A 22,364-nucleotide genomic window follows, 5' to 3' on the forward strand; every position below is an offset into this window, starting at 1 on the left:
TTGGATTGTAGCCTTCATTGAGCGCTGGAGATCCTTGGCTTTCTTTAGTGTTACAGGGCACTTGAGCTGCGCAGCACGCTTAAATAAGGCTCGCTTGTGGCTGGCCATCTTAATAATATCAAGAGAAATCCAAGGCGGTCTTCGTCGACGAGCTTTCCTGGTGGATTGAGGAACACAGTCTGCTTGGATTGCTTGGATGAAGTCGCACCACAGGTCGAAATTCGTGGAACAGTCACTCCCAGTGGTTAAGCACCAGGGAGCAATGAGCTAGCTGAGCCATATGAGCCAGGTCTGTCCTCCCGAAATGCCACAACGTTCGTGCAAAGTGACCTTTGCGTGGTAGGGTCGTCGCATAAGAAATCTCAATGGCAGAATGGTCGCTCCCTGTGAGACCAGGAAGGACCTCGCAGGAGGTGACCCGGCTGATGTTGCGGACAAAGACGAGGTCAAGGAAGCTGGCCGACCTTGCGATGAGTAAGAAGGATGCTGACAGACTTGATGTAGGTCAGCGGTAGTGACGGTATCAAGGAGTGTGTCATCGGCTGCATCACTGGAGAGAGGCTCGTCGTGCTGCCACAGTCAATGTGAGCGTTGAAGTCGCCGATGAGCACTACATCAATGTACGGCTTAGTAGCTTCTGTGGACAGAGCAGCATCAAGCAACCTGTAGGAGCGATCTCGGAGCTTGGGCGGGCAGTAGACACATCCAACAAGAAGAGTCCCTCGGGGAAGGTGAAGCTCAAGAAGATTGCCTCAAGGTCGTCGTGCTCAAGGTCGTGCCTACGGTGCGCGGAAATCCCTACAGGGGTAGCAACGAGGACACCCCCGCCTCGACCACGGCGATCCCTACGGAAGATAGTGTGGGAAGAGATATCCATGAGCTCACCGTCGAGCACTCCAGGGTCCAACCACGTCTCAGTGAGCAGGATAACTGTGTTGGCTGGAAGGGCAGCTATTGTGGACTGCAGATCAACTAGTTTGTTTTTCACGCTCCGGCAGTTTGTGTACCACAGTTCCAGTGCCATGCGGGGTCTTCCCGGGGGTCCTGGAGTCGTGCTTGGGGGGATGTAGTACAATGACTCGGTGAGTGTGGGAGCTGCGGCTGCGGATCAGTGAAGAGGGAGTCGCAGAACTGGGCAAGGAGCAAACGAGGCACAGCCAGGGTCATTGCAGGAACCCAGTTTGCGATACTGAGCCATAGTTAGGTGCACGCAGCGACGATGAAACCAGCCGTCACAGGAATCGCAACATAGCGCAGCTTGATCGTCTCGCACTCGTTTAGTGCAGGATGCACAGGTGGGTTGTGGCGGGCCCGGGTTGGGAGAAACGTCACCGGCGAGGAGGAGGAATGGCGAGGTAGTGGTGTTGGGCAATGCGGGTGACTGCAGTTGTGGGAGAGTTGCGCCGATGTGGAAAAGCCAATGGGGCGAGGAGGTAGCCATGGGGCAGCGGGGGAGTAGGCCTAGCAGCAGCTAAGCGACCACTCGGCTGAGCGCCGGTCTCTCTCGGAAACGGGGCTCCGTAGAAATCTGTAGCAAGACGCCGGGAGCACTCACGAGGTCGGAGATGACTAAAGCTTTGGTGGCGGAGCTGTAAAAGCGCGAGAAAAAGTAAAAGGAGACGGAGGCGCAAAAACACACATGCGGTAGCCATTGGATTGGATTGGAATGGCATCACGTGGACCGTCGCGCCGCCGGGCGCTGGCTGCGTTTGTTTACGATCACGCTCCATCGCCATTTTCGCCCGAGAAGCGTCTACCGACTGCGAGGAGCACAACGATAGCGGCGAACACAGTCGGCGATCGTCGAATCTGATCAGCGGCGAAAGATAAACAAGTGCACGTATTTCAAGCGATGTAGGCGGCGCAACGGTCGAAAAAGGAGCGCGAAAGAGAGGAGAAACCAGGAGGAGGGAAGGCGGAGGAGGAGAGTGTCGCTACTTCCTATATATAGGGGCTTTACGTCCGCTGCCCTCCCCCTGCCTCCTCGATTTACGCCTACCTTCTCCGCAAGCGCTCGCACCCCATACTTGCCTGTACATGCTGCGGAGCGTACCAAGCATAGTTCGCTACGCTGCAACGTGTTCAGGCTCCTCGAAGTACCTACCAAAGTGGCTCTACAAGCAAATGTCCCGTGTCCGTCGTGATGGCCGCAGGTAAGCTTGTGTGTCTTGCGGAAGCAACGGTTTTAATTATGTTTTTTTTTTGTTTGAACTATCAGGGAAGCATGAAATAACTCGCAATCAGTGTGTGCAGTGCTCGCGGAATAAAACGCGACTTGTAAACATTCAAAAACAACAAATGGTATGTGCAATTCCATGTGATAAGAACGTCATATCGCTGCAAATCTGACCGATAATGTTAACGTGGGCTCTGATGTAAGTGTAAGAGGCAGCACTACGCCATCGTAGCACAAATTCAGGACGCTGGAAGTGGAAGTACGTTTAATACATAGCCCTAAATCATCGCTTTTAATTCCTTGAGCATTGTACAATAAATTAATTACATGAACGTTTATTGTTGAAACAGCGTTCTGAGCGTTAAGGTTCAGTGTCACTGAATGAAGCGACCGTTTGTTTACTCGATTTTACGGAACCACATGCGAGCTGCTAGCGCCGTCACAACCTATATTATTTACTACTATAAAAACCGTGATTTACGGTGCATATTTTATGCTGCATTACTTTCGACATACCAATTTGGTTTTCTATCTGCAGTGTGGAATCAGTTGGGGTGCCCTGCGCCAACAAGATGCCGCACTGCTGCATACCACGCTGCAAGTCATCGAGCAAACAACGAACGCCGGGCATATCGTTCCACGAGATACCAAGCGATCTGGAACTGCGAGCGAAATGGCTAAAGGTCATTTCTCTGGACGATTGGACACCGAATACGACGTCGTGTTACTCGACTGTATGCAGCCGACACTTCGATTCCTCCGACTTCAAGGAGGGCTGCTAAATTCGCAAACTCAGGAAAGACGCTGTTCCCAGCATTTTCGAAGAGTATCCTGCCTACCTGCAGCCTCCGAAAAATAGAGAGACAAGCGACGCATCTGTGAGAAAACGTGAGGCAGCTGCGCCAGTAACACACCACAGCCGAAACGAAGAGCAGTTGAGAGCCAACTGGAGTCTCCTTCGCTTCCTCTCAATGACTTGCCATCCGTCGACGTCGCCTCTCAAGAGTTATCACCGATGGATTGCTCCGCAACCGAACTGCCGCTACCTCTGGAAAACGGTGCAAGAGAGCGCTGCATCACTAAGACCGTGCAGGTGTCGTCATTATTCTCGGTTTCGGCAATGGACAAACGAAAGTGGAGACGTAAGAAGCGAGACTTGAACACGCGAATTGAGCGACTCAAGAACACCGTCGACAAGTACAAACAGGAACTGCACGTCAAACAACGGCTACTGTATCACAAGCAAAGAGATGCCTTCATCGGCGAAGTGGACTAAGGTGTGAACTTCCCAAAGAAACAACAAATGAGCCTGTGTTGGCCAACTCACTCTTGTGTTTCGTCCTTAACGGCCTTTCAGTTTCGTTCAAAATACCCGTGGCATACTTTTTCGCGAGAAACTGCACTGGCCGTGAGCTGCACATGCTCATGAGACACATTCTGAGGGAAGTTGAAGAAATAGGATTTTTCGTCGTGCGCATTGTCACAGACACCCACAAGATCAATGTCTTGGCTATGCAACTTCTGTGCAACGGAAGCCGCAAGCATTGCATTGACCACCCTGGAAAACCGAATCAAAAGCTCTTTCTTGCATTCGATCAGTGCCACCTGATCAAAAACTTGCGATCACAGTTTTTGTCCCGTGACATCGGAAAAGGCGGCGAAATATCAGTGAACCACTTGAAGAGCCTCTACAGAATGCAGCAAGGCAGCCTTGACGAGAAAGCACGTATTCCCTACGAATATGGAAAAAATGAACGTGCAGAGAGCAGTGCAAGTTTTTTCTCCTCCCGTGACAGCTGCAATGAAGCTCTTGCAAGAGCAGGCGGGCCACACGTGCGACGCAAGCTTCGCGGGTGTCGGACCGACGGTGCAATTTATGGACACCGTGCACCGCTGGTTCGTGCTCATGGACGTGAGTAATTGTACCCAGCACATACATCAGAAGAATGCAGACTGCAAGCAGTTTGAATCTGCAGGCGATGAATGGCTAATCTGGCTAGAGACAAGCTTCCTCGACTACCTGGCCGATCTCAAAAGGCAGTGACTGGCAAAGAACTTCCTAACCAAATAGACTTATGAGGGTCTTGTGATCACAACTCGTTCGAATGTTGAGTGCATTAGATATCTTCTTGAAGAGATGTCTTTTCACTTCGTTTTGACGAGGAAAATGTCATCGGACCCAATCGAGTCGTTCTTTGGCTGGCTGAGGAAATCAGCAGGATCAAATGACCAAACGGACGTCCGCGCCGTGCTCAGGCATTGAGAAAACCCTCAAGACCGGTATCGCATCGACGTTGAGTACAAGCAACATAATGGTAGCAGAAGAGAGTGATTGCTTGTCAACGCTGCCGCAACAGAAAAACACAAGGGAGCAAACCAGCGATGCACGCAGAGAGCTCATAGAGCGACTAAACCAAGATAAGCCTCTACTTCCCACTCCAGATGTGGCCGCATTGGCTATGTTTGGTGGCTACCTCGCAAGAGCCGTACGAGAAAACTTCGAATGTGAGTCGTGCTTTGCGCTCTTAACAAAGCCAAACGCCTCGACACCATCGGAATCGCTCATTAACACCAAGACCGCGGTGGACTTCTTTACCCTCCGCACAACTTCTAGATGTTCTCTACGCACTACAGAAGTTCGTCGAAGTTCTTCTAGCAAGAAGAAGGCGTATGCATCACCCTCTAAAGGAGGCTGTGAACAATGCTGCCGAAATCCTCCGCGAGCACAAAGCTTTGATGTGTTCGAAGCCAGGGCACCAAGAGAATTTACTGAAATTGTTGCTTACGAATTTCACCAATATTAACCAATTTCACTCTGAAAGCGACAGACAAAAAAGACGTCGCCAAAGTGTTCGCAATAAAGCCACTGTCACGAAAGACCCTGAAACTGTGAGCTTTATCTCACAGCTGGGGGCCTAAGTGAAAGGTCCAGTTTTCACAATATTGTTGCGTCCAAGTTCTTAAAAGGGACGTGCGGGTCAAAAGGAGAAAAGAAGAGAAGGACGACGACTGTGCAGCGGCCATTCCTGCTGTTCGTAGCCTGCTGTTCCTGCTCTAGCACGCCTAAATAAACCCCTTTTCCCCGTGCTTGTAACAAATTGGTGGACGGTGCTGGGTACACCTCGTAACCACGGAGCCTACGCTGCTACAACTTCGCCGAAGCCGTCGACTTGCCGGACTTCCACCACCCTCACCCGACATGCCTAAATACGCCTGCCAGATTCCCGACGGCTCTGACGCAGTTTCAAGGGCAGCCCCTGGCGTTCCGTGTCAATACTATCGGGTGCCACTGACTTTCGGAGGAAAAGCTGGAGATGATGTCGACGAGTGGCTCACGAACTACCGAAGGGTGAGCTGGTCTAATGGTTGGAACTCGACCGCACAGTTGTCCAATGTTGTGTTTTCCCTTACCGACACAGCGCTCGTCTGGTATGAGAATCACGAAGATACGCTCACTTCATGGGAGCTTTCGTCGAGGAATTCCGAGCGTGTTTTGGAGACTCTAGTGCAAAAAAGAAACGCGCTGAACAGACGCTTTCGCAAAGAGCTCAGGTTCCCGGCGAAACCTGTACAACTTATATTGAAGAAGTGTTAAAACTGTGTAAGATAGTCAACTCTCAAAAGTCTGAAGATGACAAAGTTGGACATTTGTTGAGAGGAGTAGCCGAAGACGTCTACAATTTTCTGATCGGCAAAGAAAGCTTGGATACCGTGTCTGACGTCATTCGCCACTGCAGGACCTTTGAGACGCTGAAGATGCGACGAATAATACCGAAGTTTGGTCGTCTGGCTAATGTCACAACGGTGGCAAGTGTAGAGCCGAGCTCGTGTGTTGACCTTCCATCAACAATACGGCAGATTGTTCGCGAATAGTTGCTCCATCGCGAAGAGATTTACCGTCGCACACCCGGCATCACTGGTGCGTACTCACCACACGAGATGAGCAACACGGCCGTTTCGACCGCTTGGCAACCGACGGCTCACGCAGCGACCATTGAGTATAGGTCTACACCACATACCCCACAAACGAGAGGGACCATGAGCTATCACGATCATGACTACGACCAACGCCCTCGCCGCACGCAGGTCTCCCGGCAGCCGATGCCTATATATAGCCATGATGAATGTGACCCACCTGCTGGCTATGCAATCGACAGCAACATGCGTGACTACATGGAGGAACATCGAAATTTGCGGCCTCTGCCGGTGTGTTTCCAATGCGGTGTCGCGGGCCACATAGCGAGGTTTTGCAATCGTCGCCCAACAACGTGGAATGATCGATCCAGGTTTTCAATCAGGACCACACTTCCTGTGAGGGCAACTCAACGGCCGTACACCACCTCTTGGTCAGCTGGCGCTCCTCCTGGCAACGATTACTGGCCGAGAAGCTTTCGGAGCCGCTCGCCGGCATCTGACAGGAGCTTGACGCCACCACCTTCCTCTCGTGCACCTCGTTTACGTCAATCTCCATCGCCAGTGCGCCGCTCCACCTCGTCTTCGCAACCAGAAAACTAGCTAGCGCGGCCGATGGGGTGAGGTCGCTCGACACGTGCTATCGACAGAAATACCCCCTGCAGTTGCTATGATTAAGAACAAAGTGCATGTACTTGTTGATGGTGTTTCTTTAATGGCTTTAGTGGATACCGGAGCAACTGTATCCGTAATGAGTCTCAGGTTTAAAGGTCGGTTGGGGCGCAAAGTTGTATTTCGGTGGGACCAGGCTGCAACGTTTTGTGGAGTGAGCGGCGAGTCGTTGCATCCTGTTTGTGTGTGCACTGCTGAAGTATCCTTGGCTGGTGGAGTTTTCGCGACGGAATTTGTAGTTATTCCTCAATGGACGCACGAAGTGATTTTGGGCATCGACTTTTTGCGACAGTGTGGTGCGACCGTCGATTGTCGCACGGGGGAAGTTTTCGTCGATGGCCATGTTTCGTCCGGGCTCTTAGAGGAGACTTGCTGTCAAGGTGAACTTTGTGTATCCGCAGATACTGTTGTGCCTGCGTCTACCTCTGTGTGCGTGCCGGTTGTATGTCGCGGTGATGTTCCAGACAGTTTCGATGCCTCCGTAGAGCCAATGCATCTAAATTGTGTGAAGAAGAACGTTTTTGTCCCTCATTGTGTGGTATCCATCGGCAACGGGCGTGCTGGCTTGTGGACGACCAACTGCTCGGCAGAACCCGTCCCGCTTCCAAACGGCTTGAAACTTGCCTACTTTACTAAATACACGTCTTCGTCCATAGCCGTACTAACAGACCCACCGTGTGAACCTGCTGACCTTCGCCACGTCTCGGACAAAAAGCTTCTGTCTATGATAAACAAGTCGCTCAGCACAAGGGAGCGCCATACCTTGGTGGATACACTTTCTAAGCATCTGTCAGTGTTTGACTTTGCGCAGCCGGACAAAGCGTTCTCGATTCCCGAGTCTCGAACACGCCATACTATCGATACGGGATCTGCGCGCCCGATCAGGCAAAAGCCTTATCGCGTCTCGCCTAACGAGCGCAAGATAATCGGAGAACAAGTGAGTGACATGATGAAAAATGGGATCATACAAGAGTCCTCGAGTCCTTGGGCAGCTCCGGTCATACTCGTCAGAAAGAAAGACGGTAACTGGAGATTTTGCGTCGATTATCGAAGATTAAACGCCGTGACTAAGAAGGATGTCTATCCGCTGCCCCGATTGATGATGCAATTGATTGCCTTCATTCGGCCTCTTATTTTTATTCAGTGGACCTACGCTCAGGATATCGGCAAATCCCGATGCACCCGGCAGACAAGAGAAAACAGCCTTCATAACTCCAGATGGATTATTCGAATTCAATGTGATGCCATTTGGGTTGTGCAACGCTCCAGCAACCTTTGAAAGGTTCATGGACACCATTCTGCGTGGGTTAAAGTGGAACATCTGTATGTGCTATCTTGACGACGTTGTTATATTCGGGCGCACATTCAATGAGCACAATACCCGCCTGGATATTGTCCTTGACTGCATCAAGAACGCTGGTCTGGTTCTGAACTCCAAGAAATGCAACTTTGGTAACCGTCAAACCCATGTGCTGGGCCATCTTGTTGACAAAGACGGTATCCGGCCTGATCCCCTCAAGACGGCAGCTGTTGAGGCATTCAGTGCACCGCAGTCAGTGAAGCAACTTCGTAGTTTTCTGGGCCTTTGCTCTTACTTTCGCCGATTTATTCCTGGTTTTGCTGACGTCGCCTATCCTCTGACAAATCTGCTACATAAAGATGCACGGTTTGAGTGGACACCCGAGTGCGATTCTGCATTTCGTCAGTTGAAGTTCCTGCTGACCTCCCAACCTATCCTTCGCCACTTCAACCCAACTGCGCCGACAGAAATCCACACAGATGCTAGTGGCGTTGGTCTGGGTGCCGTCTTGGTCCAACGCTATGATGACCGTCAGCACGTGATTGCTTATGCAAAGCAAGATAATCAGTATCCGGTAACCCGAACGCAATTACACGGTGACAGAGCAAGAATGTCTCGCCGTAATCTTCGCGGTTCAGCGATTTCGCTCTTACTTGTACGGACGCCCATTCCTACTCGTCACAGACCACCATTCCCTGTGCTGGCTCGTGAACCTTCGCGAACCTTGTGGTCGCCTTGCGCATTGGGCTTTGAGGTTGCAGGAATATAACTTCACTGTGTCCTACAAGAGTGGCCGAAAACATGCTGACGCAGACTGTCTTTCCCGCATGCCGCTTACCACGACGGACTGCGACGCAGACAATTTTGATCATCTCGTTGCCTCTGTGACACCCGCTTTTCCTGATATCGATGCCTTCAAAGCAGAGCAACGGACAGACACCAAATTGGAGCCACTCTTCACTTCAGCCCGTTCTACTGCAACAAGCAGCTAGTGTGTACGTAACGGGCTCCTGTACAAAAGGAACTACTCAAGCACGGGGTTACGCTTCCTTCTAGTGGTGCCGGAGCGTCTCCGGCCAGCAATCCTTCGGGCTATGCACGATGACCCTACCTCCGGTCACCTAGGCACTGTGCGCACCCTTTATCGCATTCAAGAACGTTTTTACTGGCCCCGGATGCGACATTCGGTTGAGTTGTATGTCGCCAGCTGCATACAGTGCCAACGTCGGAAACGTCCAACCACTGCCCCATCTGGTCTCCTTCAACCTGTGCCGCCTCCAAGCTTGCCCTTTCAGCAAGTTGGAATTGACCTGTTAGGACCTTTTCCTCAGTCATCCAAGGGGAACCGCTGGATAATTGTCTGCGCCGACTATTTAACGCGCTACTGCGAGACGGCGGCTATACCATCAGCCACTGCCACCGAAGTATCGCTCTTCTTACTTCACGTTATTGTTCTGCGACATGGACCGCCTTGTGTTATTATAAGCGACCGGGGACGTCAATTCACAGCGGACATCGTGGAAGAGCTTCTACATTTATGTGACTCGCACCTCAGGCACTTGACGCCGTATCATCCGCAAACGAACGACCTCACTGAGCGCACTAATCGAACGATCACGAATATGCTTTCCATGTATGTTGCGTCCGATCATAAGAATTGGGATGAAGTTCTACCATTTATTACTTACGCATACAACACCGCCAAACATGAGACAACCGGTTACAGCCCCTTCTTCCTTCTATACGCTCGCCCGCCCCGGTATACGCTCGACACTGTCCTCCCTTTTTACCACCACGACAATCCTGCGGTCGCGGATACGCTATGCCTCGCTGAAGAGGCTCGGCGACTTGCGCGTCTTCGGACTTTGGCATCGCAAGAAAACTCCAAAGCACGCTACGATGCACGACATCGGCCTGTTACATATCACCCTGGTGATCTCGTTTGGAAGCGCGGCTTGTGCCAAAAGCTGCTGGCAAACTACGAGGGACCGTATGTTGTCATCGAGAAGATCAGCGACGTGAACTACACTCTCGCGCGCCTCACGAACACTGGTCGACGCTCTGCTCGGACACAAGTCGCGCATGTCACCAGGTTGAAATCATGCACGCCACGACAAGCCAGTTGACTCGCCCAGTGGGCTTTGTCTGCGAGGAGAGGTATGTTGCGTCCAAGTGCTTAAAAGGGACGCGCGGGTCAAAAGGAGAAAAGAAGAGAAGGACGACGACTGTGCAGCGGCCATTCCTGCTGTTCGTAGCCTGCTGTTCCTGCTCTAGCACGCCTAAATAAACCCCCTTTCCCCGTGCTTGTAACAATATGTCTCGTGTTTCTTGCTTTCAATGTACTGTGGGGATGGAAAGAAACGCGAACAGTGCGGCACCTACATTCTCTGATATTTCGCATTTCTTTTCGCGTGGTTGTAGCCCTGCATGATAACCAGTAGCCACTAGAATAAAACTATTCTAGCATCTTTTTATTCCCACCAGGATCACAGCAGGATGAAAACATCACGCCGCATTGTTTGCGTTTCTTCCCATCACCCCTGTACATCATGAACAAACACCAGTGCACCCTGCGCATTTATTTCACAGCTCCATCTCTAATACGAGCGCAAGTTTCTCTCCACAAGCACGCGCGCAACAGCGTAGTCGCGTCGTCTGCTCTGGGACTGGGTATGGGGTGGCAGCGCGGCGTGGTGGCGAGCGCATGAACTAGAAGGTACGGGCAGAGCACCTTTCTCCGCTCGCCACTCGGCAGGCATGAAAAAATATGTGGCTATGGCTCTACTCAACGTGCATAGGCGTTATCACGAAACCCAGCCCGAGTTCGCAATGTTCGTGCCGAAGTGTCTTTTCGAGCGTGAAAAATACATCGTCTCGGTTGGGACGACGTTTATTGGTCCGGGAGGCGACTTTCCAATTGCTAGTAGATACAGCGGGGGCGTGGCACTGCGGGTCACGTGACTTCCGCTTAACACGTGTTGTCATGGCAATCGTGGAGCTCCTAGGTGCTTAGAGACATAATCGCTTAGGGACTTTTGAGGCACTAGTCTGGCGCAGCGGCTGCTAGTTACTGAGCGTGGCTCTCTTTATCTCCGGGACCGCGCGCAGCGACCTTGCCGAGCGCAGCTCCTATGTGCATAGGGAGCGAATCGTTTAGGGCGCGTTGAATGTCGGGCGGTGTCTGGGCCATGCCAGCCGCGCTTTATTATTGTAGTGTTTGTTTTAGTGGCGGAAATCCTTGCAGTAGTGGTGGTGTGGCATGACGGCTTTTGATCTCGGTGAATTGTGGTGGTGTAAACAAGCGGATTTACAGGGTGCGAGAGAGAAACGATGATATTCCTAAATAAACGCATCACTGTTTTGATGATCCAAATATAATCTCGCTATCAGGGAGGGAGCAGTCTACCTGAATAGAGCAGTATTTTTTATTTGGGGTGATGCTACGCTGCGCTCCGCAACACCGCAATGACCGCCGCTTCGTGTCGGCGCCCGGCACTACGGCTTCCGCCGCAGCACTGGGGTACACACGCGAGCAGTATCCGCTTGTTAACACCACCACAGTTCACCAAGATCAAAAGCCGTCATGCCACACAACCACTACTGCATGGATTTCCGCCACTAGAACAAACGCTACAAGAATAAAGCGCGGCCGGCGTGGGCCAGACACCGCCAGACATTCAATGCGCCCTAAACGATTCGCTCGCACGTAGGAGATACGCTCGGCGTAGTCGCTGCGCCCGGTCCCGGAGATAAGAGAGCCACGCTCAGCGGAGACCAGTGTCTCAAAAGTCCCTAAGCGATTATGTCCCTAGGCACGTGGGAGCTCCACGATTGCCATGACAACGCGTGTTAAGCGGAAGTCTCCGCTGTACCTACTAGCAATTGTAAAGTCTCGTCCGCGGGGAGCTTGTCAGTGAACCAGCGCAGCACATACGCGATGATAATGATCACATATTAGCCAGAACGCAGATCCAGGCTGGAAAAGTATACCGCGTCTTGGAGGGAATCAAGGGTCGTCAATGCGCGGCATAGGGTAATCTTTTTTACAAGTTATCTTATTGAGCACCCGGTAAACGACGCAAAAGCGCACGGAGCCATCTTTTTTCGCGGACGAAGACAACAGAGACGACCAAGAACTAGCTGAGGGGCGAATTACCGTGCGTTCCAGCATGTCGGCGACATTGTCTTTGATGATTTTCTGCTCAGCTAGAGACACACAGTACGGGCGGCGCCGCACGATAGATGTGTTATCTGTCAAAATGCGATGCTCTGCAACGGTTGTTTGGCCCAAGGTTGACGAATAGTTGTCGAAAGAATTACCATGCTTTTCCAACAAAGCCAGCAGCAGTTGCGTCTGCACGGGTTTCAAGTCGGTGCTGATGACTGCTGTAAGGGCGGCAGCCGAAGAAGAATCACCAGGAGATGGTCCCCAGAAGAGACTGGTGTAAGTGGCAAGATGCATACAGGCTCCAGATCGGCGATGCATGCAACGGTTATGCCTTGCGGAAGTAGGATTTTTTCTAGTGTTTCGTTCGTGGTAGTGACCAGTGCAGATCCATAGTGGAATCGAACAACTCCTGATTTAAATGCTATGCCTTAAGTAAGGCAACAGGAAGAAGGGAACACCAAGACGTCACCATGGTCAATGTCATTGGATAGGAGGGTAACAACTTGGTTTTATCCTCGAGGTAGTTCCGTATCTTCCGCAGCGGTCACAGGAGATATGGCTTGTGGGTTTCTTCACCAAGCAAGTGTTCGGTGTCGGTAAGGTTGTCGGGATATTGGGGGGATGCCAACGGCCCTCTGCCTCGACACACCGAGCCCCGCGGTTGGCGCATGCCTGCGCATCAACTGCGATCCGGTACAAGCTCGAGGAAGCAATAGACGACAACCACGTGTACACTCGGACAGCATTTATTACCACTGCAACTAACACTTCGAGCAGGCCAGCTAGCTATAGTTGACATCGCTGAGGGTTCCCTCGAAGAGAATAATACACTAGGTAAAGAAGGGCTTCCGACTTACCAACTGGGGAATACGGGGGGGGGGGGGGGGGAGGCCGCGGCGTTTGCCGCGGCAATAACGCGGTTGACTAACCACGTGCGGGAATACGGGAGCGGCGGCGGAGACTTCCGCCGTCGCCGCTTGCTGGAGACCAAAGAGACCCGGGCGATATCAGCGGGATCTCGGGTGACCCACCCGGTGGCGCTGATAGCGCTTGCGATTCCCGCGCGCCGCCCGCGGAAGGAAAGTTTCGCCTCTCCCAACTCTCCCTGGCACGCATGCGCTTGACGCGACGTTCGCTGCCCGTGCGGCGGTTATGGGACCCGAGGATTCCCACATCCCTCCACCCTTACATATTGCCCTACGGCGGAGAAATCGCTGAACGACGGCATTGACAAAGTATCCGGGCAGATGCGATGGTAAACTCCGGCAGGAAATGTCCGAATCCACGTTGATAGGCAGCACTGTCCTGTGTGGTGGCCGCCCACATGTGGCAGCCGTCACAGTGGTTGACGATGACGGGGCTGAAGGTGGCTTGCCCTCAAGATGCGCGCCGCAATGTCCACCCGGGAACAGCGGGTCAGGACTTTCTCGAAGCGGCGCGCGCGCTGGCTCGATGAACCTCGCACCGACGCATCCTCGTGGGGGTGTATGATGGTGGGCCTCCCTCATTGTGGCTGCCATGTGCTACTGCAACGGACCGCGATCAGGGAGGGCCTTCCGCTGCAGTTTGAGGGCGAGACAGCAGGCAGGGACGTGGACGATGGCAGCAATAACAAGTCCAGGCGGCTTCACTCGTTCTGCAAAGTCGCTCAAATGCACTCCACAAACACTTAGAATTAAGGCAGTAGAGGCCGCCGCAGCGTCCGCAGTCTGACACGATGCTGAACCACCCGTCTACCGCATAGCTTTATGCGGCAACGAGAAAAAAACCAAAAACAATCCAGTTCGTTTGAATGAAGTTATTCGCTTCGACCGAATTTTCCGGTCCGATACAGTGCGAAAGTGGGCGATGCTCGTATGAACAAAGCGCTCTCTGGTCCCCCGAGATTTCGGTTATTCCGCCCGCAAAATATTGAGTTCATCTGAACAAAATAAGCTTTCTATTCGAACGAGGTTTCTCCGCTCGGGCGAGTATAGTAAAACTAGCGAATCCGGTTGCACCCGCTAAAGGTCACGGCATGGTCGTCTTCGAACATGCGACCGGCAGCTCCGCAGAGCCTTAGGCCTAATCGCGTCCATGACGGATACCAATGCCACAATAGACCCATAAAGGATTCCAATGAGCCGCCGCGAGGAGATGCAGGCCTAGCTAAGTGGTCCCCGCTCGCTGCTCAACACGCAGCTTCCGAGCAGACTCCTGGGACTGGCGCCCGCTGACGTCCTAGCCAGCGTTTCCGGCGCCCGGTTGTTAGAGCCAAAGATACAGAAAGGAGGTTATTTACATATGTACAGGGAAAATCGACCACCACGTCGGCTGCTGCACTCACTCGCTTCGGGCGTACTCTTAGGAGAAAAACTCGCTGTAAATCTCGGCGTCTACACGAGTTCGGCGACACTGGCGCAGCGTTAACTCGCACTCAAGAAAGCACATGCCCAATCTAGCTAGCAATCACTGAGCCTTTGGGTGAGGCCTAATGCTGGTCCGGACAAAGCCTTCAGGCTTCCTCGCATCCGAACCGATCGTCGTCCCGTTTTCCAAGAGCTTGCCCCACGTTGGGCGCCAAAATGTCGGGATATTGGGGGGATGCCAACGGCCCTCTGCCTCGACACACCGAGCCCTGCGGTTGGCGCATGCCTACGCATCAACTGCGGTCCGGTACAAGCTCGAGGAAACAATAGGCGACAACCACGTGTACACTCGGAAAGCATTTATTACGACTGCAACTAACACTTCGAGCAGGCCAGCTAGCTATAGACCTACACCATGGCGCTACGTCACGAAAATGCGGTGGCGCTGTCGTCGGATTTTAGTTTCGCTTGGTAGGCACTACGCCGCCGAGCCGCCGCCCGTGTCGCGCCTACCACAGCAGCCGCTGGGTTTCGCGGGTGGTTGTGCGGTTCCATCTGTGAGGTCTTTATTATATGATTTACAATGAAAGAAACGCAGTATGTGGACGAGCTGAGTTGCGTCTAAATACGCAAGAGACTAAAGTTTTCATAGGTTTCCTGTTGATGAAAACCGTCGCAAGCAATGGGCCGCCGCGATAAAAAGCGAAAGTTGGATTATGATACCAGATCATCCATTATGCGCAATACATTTCGTAACCATTAAGCTTCTCTTTTATTTGATTGGCGTGCATTAGACGAGCTTAGGATCGTTACGATCTTAGGATCATATACGATCTTATAGGATCGTTATTAGCGTGCCATTATAATTGCTTGCCGCACTGTGGGAAAGCTAGATTAGGATTAGCCTTGAATGTAGGTCGAGCGAGCAGATGCCCCACAAAACACGTCACATTCGAATTTGTTTCCATCTCAAAGAATTGAGCCCCCAGCAGTGTAAATATCCTATCACACGTTCACGTACGCAGGCAGCAGTGTCACAGCTGCGTTTATTGCAGTGTGGAAGTCATAAACGCGCCTAAACGTGTCAGTTAAATTTCGAGCGCGAAACAAAATGTACAGTGTTAGTATAGAGTTGGAGCGATCGGACGGCCGCGTACAACAGCTAGCTCACATAGCGCGGGCCTACACAGGCGGCGTCGCCGTAGAGCCGGTACCTCGCCGGTCCCATCACCGAGGCGATCGCTTCTATCACCGCTCACGGCGACGTAGAAATCGGCTACAGCTTATTCTTAACATGAAATAGCGCTTAATAGAAAAAATATCTCGAATTTGCGCGTGTTTCGTAAAGCAGCGTCCCGTACTAGACCACTGGCGCGAACGGCATTTCGTCTCGCAGACGGGAACCAAGCATCGGCCGTCTCAACGAGGCGGCTCGGCTGGCTTGCAAGTACTACGTTTCGCTTGCTATTCACACCAACGACACCAACAAAACCAATTCATTTAAGCCCACGCTAATCGTGTTGTCGAAAATAAGCGCACAATGATGAGCAGCAGGCCAGGCCGCAAGCGCTGTCGGCCGTCACTGCGGCGGTCAACGAGCTAGGCCTAGCGTCTCGTTCGGCCGTATCCCGATGGGGGCGAGATGCAAGAACGTGCACTGGGTGCACATTAAAGAATCTCATGTAGTCAAATTAAATCCGGCGCCCCCACTACTGTGTGCTTCATAATGAAATCGTGGTTTTAGCTCCCCCACCCCATTAAAAAAAGATGCGCCATCCGCGCGTGCAAGCGATGCATGGCGGCGAACGTGGGCGGAGCCAAACGTTGGGCGGAGCCTACGCGACGTCGCTATAGAGCCTAAAATATATCGACGGTGCCTACCGCTGTTTACAAACATAGTGTAGGTCTATAGAAAAAACAGCGTGGCCAACTGAGAACGGGGGAAAACGAAATAGGTAAAAAAAAAAAAAAAAGAAAAAAAAAAAAAAACTATTTACCCATCGTGGTTGCTCAGTGGCCTTGGTGTTGGGCTGCTGTGCACGGGGTCGCGGGATCGAATCCCGGCCACGGCGGCCGCATTTCGATGGGGGCGAAATGCGAAAACACCCGTTTACTTAGATTTAGGTCCATGTTAAAAAACCCCAGATGGTCCAAATTTCCGGAGTGCCTCATAATCAGATCGTGGTATTGGCATAATTTTTTTTTTTGTTTTTAGAAATAACTGTTTGCTTAACGACAACGTGTTTTCATGGAGCAGCATGTTTGTGAAACGTACAACAAATAAAAGCCCGATTTTACTTTGTTAAATACGTATTCATAATAGGTTATGTGCAAATCCACGTCTTAGCAATGGTTCCCTGTGTGTTACAAGAACCAATCTCGAAGACTCCTGGCTACATGCACCAGAAGTAACTTCAGGCAATGCTATTATTTTAATTTTTTTATAGAACCTGACTTTAGGAGGTAGAACATCTCATGGGCACCAATTTTTCAATATCACCTATTTGGTGATACGCCTTGCTATATGACATGCGGTATATCTGGGTTATATTGCCACACCATTCCATCACTAAAGTTGCCCATACCTTGTCTTACATTCTTGACAAAGTTTAGTGATGCAAGTGCAACTGTGCTGTGCCACCTGTGACCGATTGTGATTGTGTATCTGTGCTCCTTTCTTTCTCTATCTCTACTTTTCTGTCACTTTACCTCCCCCTCCCCTCTCTCTCCAGCGTAGAGTAGCAAACCGGATCTTCCCATCTGGTTAACCTCCCTGCCTTTCCCTTTCTTCTCTCTCTCTCTCTCTTGACAAAGTTATTCCTAGGAATCTTGAGAATGACAGCGCACAAAAAGACGTCATGAAACAAAACACCGACAGCGCTTGCCTTTTACGTTAAATCTTCTCAGACTGAAATAATAAAAGTGCGTAACAATAACAGAAACCTGAATATGATGTAATTACTTTGGCGCGGCTGTGCACAACCTCCGGGATCGGCCCCCGCAAGAGGCCGCGTTAGGGTGGCGCTACCTACTACTGACCGCAACAGTTTTCGTAGAAGAAGCTGAACTTTGTCCTGTGTTCGCCAGTGAACCTGAGAAAATTAGGCACCACGCGAGAAAGCATATAGGCTACGCTTATCACATATGAGATTTTTGGAAGAACGCTTCCGAAATATTGGCTTTTAGCTTGAACTTGAACTCTTTCGGTGGTCTTTTTTCCTTTAGTAATACCGAGAGTGCAATAGAGGCATTGCGAAAGTGCTATTCTGGACATCGTCGAATTCCGCCATATGATCAAATTTATAATATTGTCAGCTTTGATTGGTCCAGAGGGCTGCTGCGGCCTGATTGGCTGAAAATGCCATCATTACAGAATTCGACAATACGGCGAAATTTGACAATGAACTGGGTTTTAGTCCCAGAAATGCTTGTGGTGCCCTCAGCAATTTTCTCTGTGAGACAAAAATAATTGCATGGTAAAATATTCCTTTCACTTTATTTTCCGCAAAGTTCTTATTTGCTTGAATCCCCTCGCACAACCCGATTCATGGCCGATCCAAACAAACTTCTGGGAGCATACGTTATCCATGAAAGTTTCATTTATTACTTTTTTTTTCTCCTGGGATCCCGCGCACCGAAAATTTCTTCGGTCGGGGTTCGAGATACGACTGGTACAGTGACAATAAGTTAATGCAGGGAAACATTGTTCTTTTTTGCTTGCGTAACAGCTAGACAATACGAGGGCGGTGTATTGACAGATCCCTTTCTGTCATTGGCCGATATTTTTCAATCGATGGCTGACAGCCACGCACGGACGCGATGAAAAAAAAAATCACAGCATATCCACGAAGTGAATGATGATGAGTGGGCGAAGCACCGGGGGATCATTCGGGTAAACCGCAGCTACGGACGAGAGATAAAGAGAGCGCGCGTCGGGAACGAGAGAGAAAATTACACCATCTTCCCGTAGGGGAACCCTAGTAGTATGCGAAGCAGCCATGGGGTCGACTCAAGGTAGCTTTATCAGCTGTATAAACTTGGAGATGCAGCAGCACCAGCAACGCGTAGAACTGTTGTCGACGCCGTCGGCGTTTTGCCCGCGTTCGCACCGAACGCGCGTAAAGTGGAACCGGAACCGGAAGTGGAACCGGAACCGGAACGCCATCTAGTGAACACTTCATAAAACTACAGGTGGCTACATACTACTACTACTACTACTACTACTACTACTACAGAGGAGGGAACGACCCACACCCTAAGGAGCTTCGCCCCTAAAAATTCGGGGACACCTAAGCACTTCTTATGCGTAGTGAATGCGAAAGGATTAATGTCCAATTGGACGCCTCTGAGCGGTCCTTCGTGTTATGAACTCCTCGCGGGCAAGCGAGTGCGTTGAGACGCTTGGCGCGTTTTGATTTGGCCTTACCGAGGCGCAGTTAGAACGCAAACGAGAGCTTGCGCGCACAAGGAACGCGCGGACAACACAGACTTCCCAGAGCGAGAGCGAGGGTGACGTGGCTGCGACGATCAAAGTCTCTATAGATAAAACAAGTTTTATCTAAAGACCTTAGCGGCGATGCCCTCTCTCCTCACGCAACACCTGGCACGCTAAGTGCGCAGCCGGTGTCCTCTTTCGCCCCCTCTGCTCCGTCGAGGCGCCCTCGTGCCGTGGCTTCGCAGTTAATGGGAATTTAGGTGCCGTTTCTCTGCTACAGACGCGAGGCTTTTTCGCTAAATGAGGAATTTGACGCTTTCCCATAAAAAAATATAGCAAGACAAACAATAGTGTGGACTAAAAAAATATATATCTTTCGCCCCACCTGGGTAAAAAGAAGAAAGAAGCAGGCACAAAATTGGCTACGGTTGCATTCGGTCCTAAGCCCGCGTCTCTGCGCATTCCAAACCAGCCACGCACAAAAAGGAAGTCGTGCGGAGTAATTTTGCAAGAATAGCTGTCCATCGTCGCCGAGTCTCTTCAAGGAAAAGCGGTCAGTTAGCGCTCAGTACATCGGCTGTAAGATGAAGGGCCGGGTTCCGCTGCTACTGCTGCTGTCTGCGCTTCAAGTCTGGACGATCGCGCTGACTGACAGGGCCACGGCTTCAGACGTCGGTAGGAGCGACCAGCTGCGTCTAGTGCATGTGGCTGTACTGTTCCGTCATGGGGAACGCGCGTCGCTCACGACGTTTCCCGGAGACCCGAACCAGCACTACGTTTGGCCCATGGGACGCGGGCAGCTCACCAACAGGGGTCGCCAGACCATGTGGGCCCTCGGAACATGGTTGCGTGAGCGGTACGCGCACTTCCTCACCTACGACGTGCGAGAGGTGAGCGCCAAGGACGACTGCCGCTTCACCGTGTAGCACACAGCTCACGCTTGTGTTGGAACAACATGTAACCGGATTCGCGAACAGTGAGCTTGAGAAATTGCGCGTTGCCGTGAACAAGTGCACTTCTTGATTGGTTCTTAGCAAAGAAAGTGTCAGTGGACCTTTCCAGAAATGCGCGTGCACCATCAGCGGCGGCCGCAAGCCTCCGCTGCTGGTTAGGCGCAAGGCATTGTGGGAGAAGGGAGCGCCGGGCCATGCGCGGCTCCCAAGGCCAACAGGCGAGTCGCCGGTGGCCTTACTTTAACGCGATATTTAAGTTCGTATACAACTTTAATGTCATTATAGATGTTTAATTTCCACTCCTGTGAACAAGTTTTAATCAAATTTGTTCAATTAAAAAGAGAACTTGAAATTAATAACCCAGCTTATCCCGCCAGTTGGGAACAAGCGGGTGCCATAAAAGCTGCTTTCTTACTTGCGCAGGTGAGCGCCCGAAGCAGCCCCGTCCCCCGCTGCTTCGACAGCTGCGCCATCCTCCTGTACGGCCTGTACCCAGTCATCGACAAGGGACGACAATGGAAGCGCGGCCAGGACTGGCAGCCGGTGCCCATCACGAGCCCGCCAGATGGCACGGACAAGTACGCCACGCTCTGTCTGCCGCGCTTCCTGGACAGCCTGTCCGCGCTGTACGCCGCCGAAGTGCCCTGTTCTCTGGTCGGCGAGCCGTCCGCTAAACCGCCTTCGTCTCGCACGAAAACCGAGCCGACGACAGCGGCGCCGCGAAGTTTCGGTACCGCAGGCAGCCTACTCGACTTTGTGGCCACTGTGGCCAACGTCACCGACGAGCCCGGTGTGGCGCGATTCGCGGCCATTTCGCGCATCGTGGACGCCCTGTTCGTGAACCATGAGAATGGCCTGCCACTGCCCGAGTGGGCTACGAAGCACCTGCGCCAGCTCGGTTGGCTCAACGAGAAGCTGGTCGAGATGATCGGAAAGTACCAGAAGGACAACATGGCGGGCGCCTTGCTCAGAGACTTCGTGGCAAGCATGAGACCCGGATATGCCGCCGGCGGCTTGACGCTCACGCAAGGAAAGGACGACACTAACACGGGGCCTAAGGTGACGCTTTTCTCGTACCACGACATGAATGTCGCCGGCGTCATTCTGGGCATGAACGGCACGTTGAGTGGCAGGCCTCCCTACGGAGCCGCCGTCATTATCGAAGTGTTCACTCGGAGCGGCGCTTCTGAGGCGACCGCCGAAAGATACGTCAGGCTCTTTTACAAGGCGAGCGACCAACACGCGACGAGCATTCCCGTCGAGGGCTGCGCCGACCCGTGTCCACTGCAGAAATTCGACGAAGTCCTGCAGCGCAAATTCGAGCCGGTGACCAGGGCACGATGCGGTTGGACCGAGCACCAGCCTCTTCTCTAAAGTTTAGCGAACTGCGCATTCGACTGTTGCGTTTGGACGTATCTGCAAGAGGTGATCTCGGAATTTCTAAATTATGTGAGATGGCGACTGTCACACGGCTATATCCTGATGTAATATTGGATAAAAACACACCTGCTTCTAGCGCTGATTTCCTTTCCTCGTAAGGCATGGCAACGAGAGGAAAGATCAAGTGTCGTTCTCGTCGTTAGAATTTGCCTTCAATAATTTAGTTACGTATTTTAGCCCTTGTTTACTGGTTACAAAGCCCAAATTATATTAATTCTTATCGTAGCTCTAAAAGCAAGCTCTATTCATTTAATTAAACCGCTAAAGCAACTGGTCGATCTCAGTGTCATGTTATGTGTATTCTGGTATGATTTAAAGCGGGCGTTGCAGCAGCACGTCATTCGAGGAGGATGTGAGGGTAGTTCAATTCATTTGGCGTAAGATGGCTGATTTCTACGGGTGAAAATGAAGGACAAATTTCTGTTTGAATTTCGTGCCAGTGCGTCAGTGTGACATATAGCGGATTTCAAAGTATATTGTCGTATTTGGGCCATTCTGGCGCCGGCAAAGTTATCGAAGCTTACTAGATTGAGTCTCTGGATTCTTTTAGACTATGTGGTCCTTCTTAGCCGATGAACGAGACCCCGTGTAGGCGCTGCCGAAATCTATGACGTCATGACGAGCCGGTGTGCTAACTTCCGGGCAGCGTCGCCATCTGCCTATCGTTCTTGCGTTCTTTCGGCCTTTCCAATGCATCTTCTCACGTTAATGTGGCCGTTTCTATATATTTAATAACCGCGATTGACTACAATACAGGTTAACGTTACTATTTTCCCTTTTAGTGTCCCCATCTGTCCACACCAATATAAAGCTGCAGACAATATAGAGCACTCTCATAAAAGAGCACTATAGACTAAAGCTGTATACATCTTTGCAATATACGCACTGATGCAGAAAAGAAACGAGAAGAAAGCAACATTGAAAGCAATAAGGAACTGAACACCGTATCGTAGCGATGGT

The 22,364-nt window shown here is 51.5% G+C and overlaps 1 protein-coding gene across 1 annotated transcript; it reads left to right on the forward strand.

Annotated features, from left to right (window-relative positions):
• The first annotated feature begins 19,409 nt into the window (after positions 1-19,409).
• LOC119455185 (testicular acid phosphatase homolog) lies at positions 19,410-21,645 on the forward strand. The gene is made up of 2 exons (XM_037716622.2): positions 19,410-19,901; positions 20,388-21,645. Exons 1-2 carry the CDS (start codon positions 19,596-19,598, stop codon positions 21,336-21,338), a joined length of 1,257 nt encoding a protein of 418 aa, XP_037572550.1. The 5' UTR covers positions 19,410-19,595; the 3' UTR covers positions 21,339-21,645.
• The last annotated feature ends 719 nt before the right edge of the window (positions 21,646-22,364 follow it).

Source organism: Dermacentor silvarum, chromosome 6 (genome assembly GCF_013339745.2).
Source record: "Dermacentor silvarum isolate Dsil-2018 chromosome 6, BIME_Dsil_1.4, whole genome shotgun sequence".
Lineage (NCBI taxonomy): Eukaryota > Metazoa > Arthropoda > Arachnida > Ixodida > Ixodidae > Dermacentor > Dermacentor silvarum.

Bases quoted from the DNA above. Each gene is read 5' to 3' on its own strand.
- LOC119455185 (XM_037716622.2), top strand. From the start codon at position 19,596: ATGAAGGGCCGGGTTCCGCTGCTACTGCTGCTGTCTGCGCTTCAAGTC. The intron at 19,902-20,387 runs GTGAGCGCCAAG...TTACTTGCGCAG, and splicing joins TCACCTACGACGTGCGAGAG to GTGAGCGCCCGAAGCAGCCC.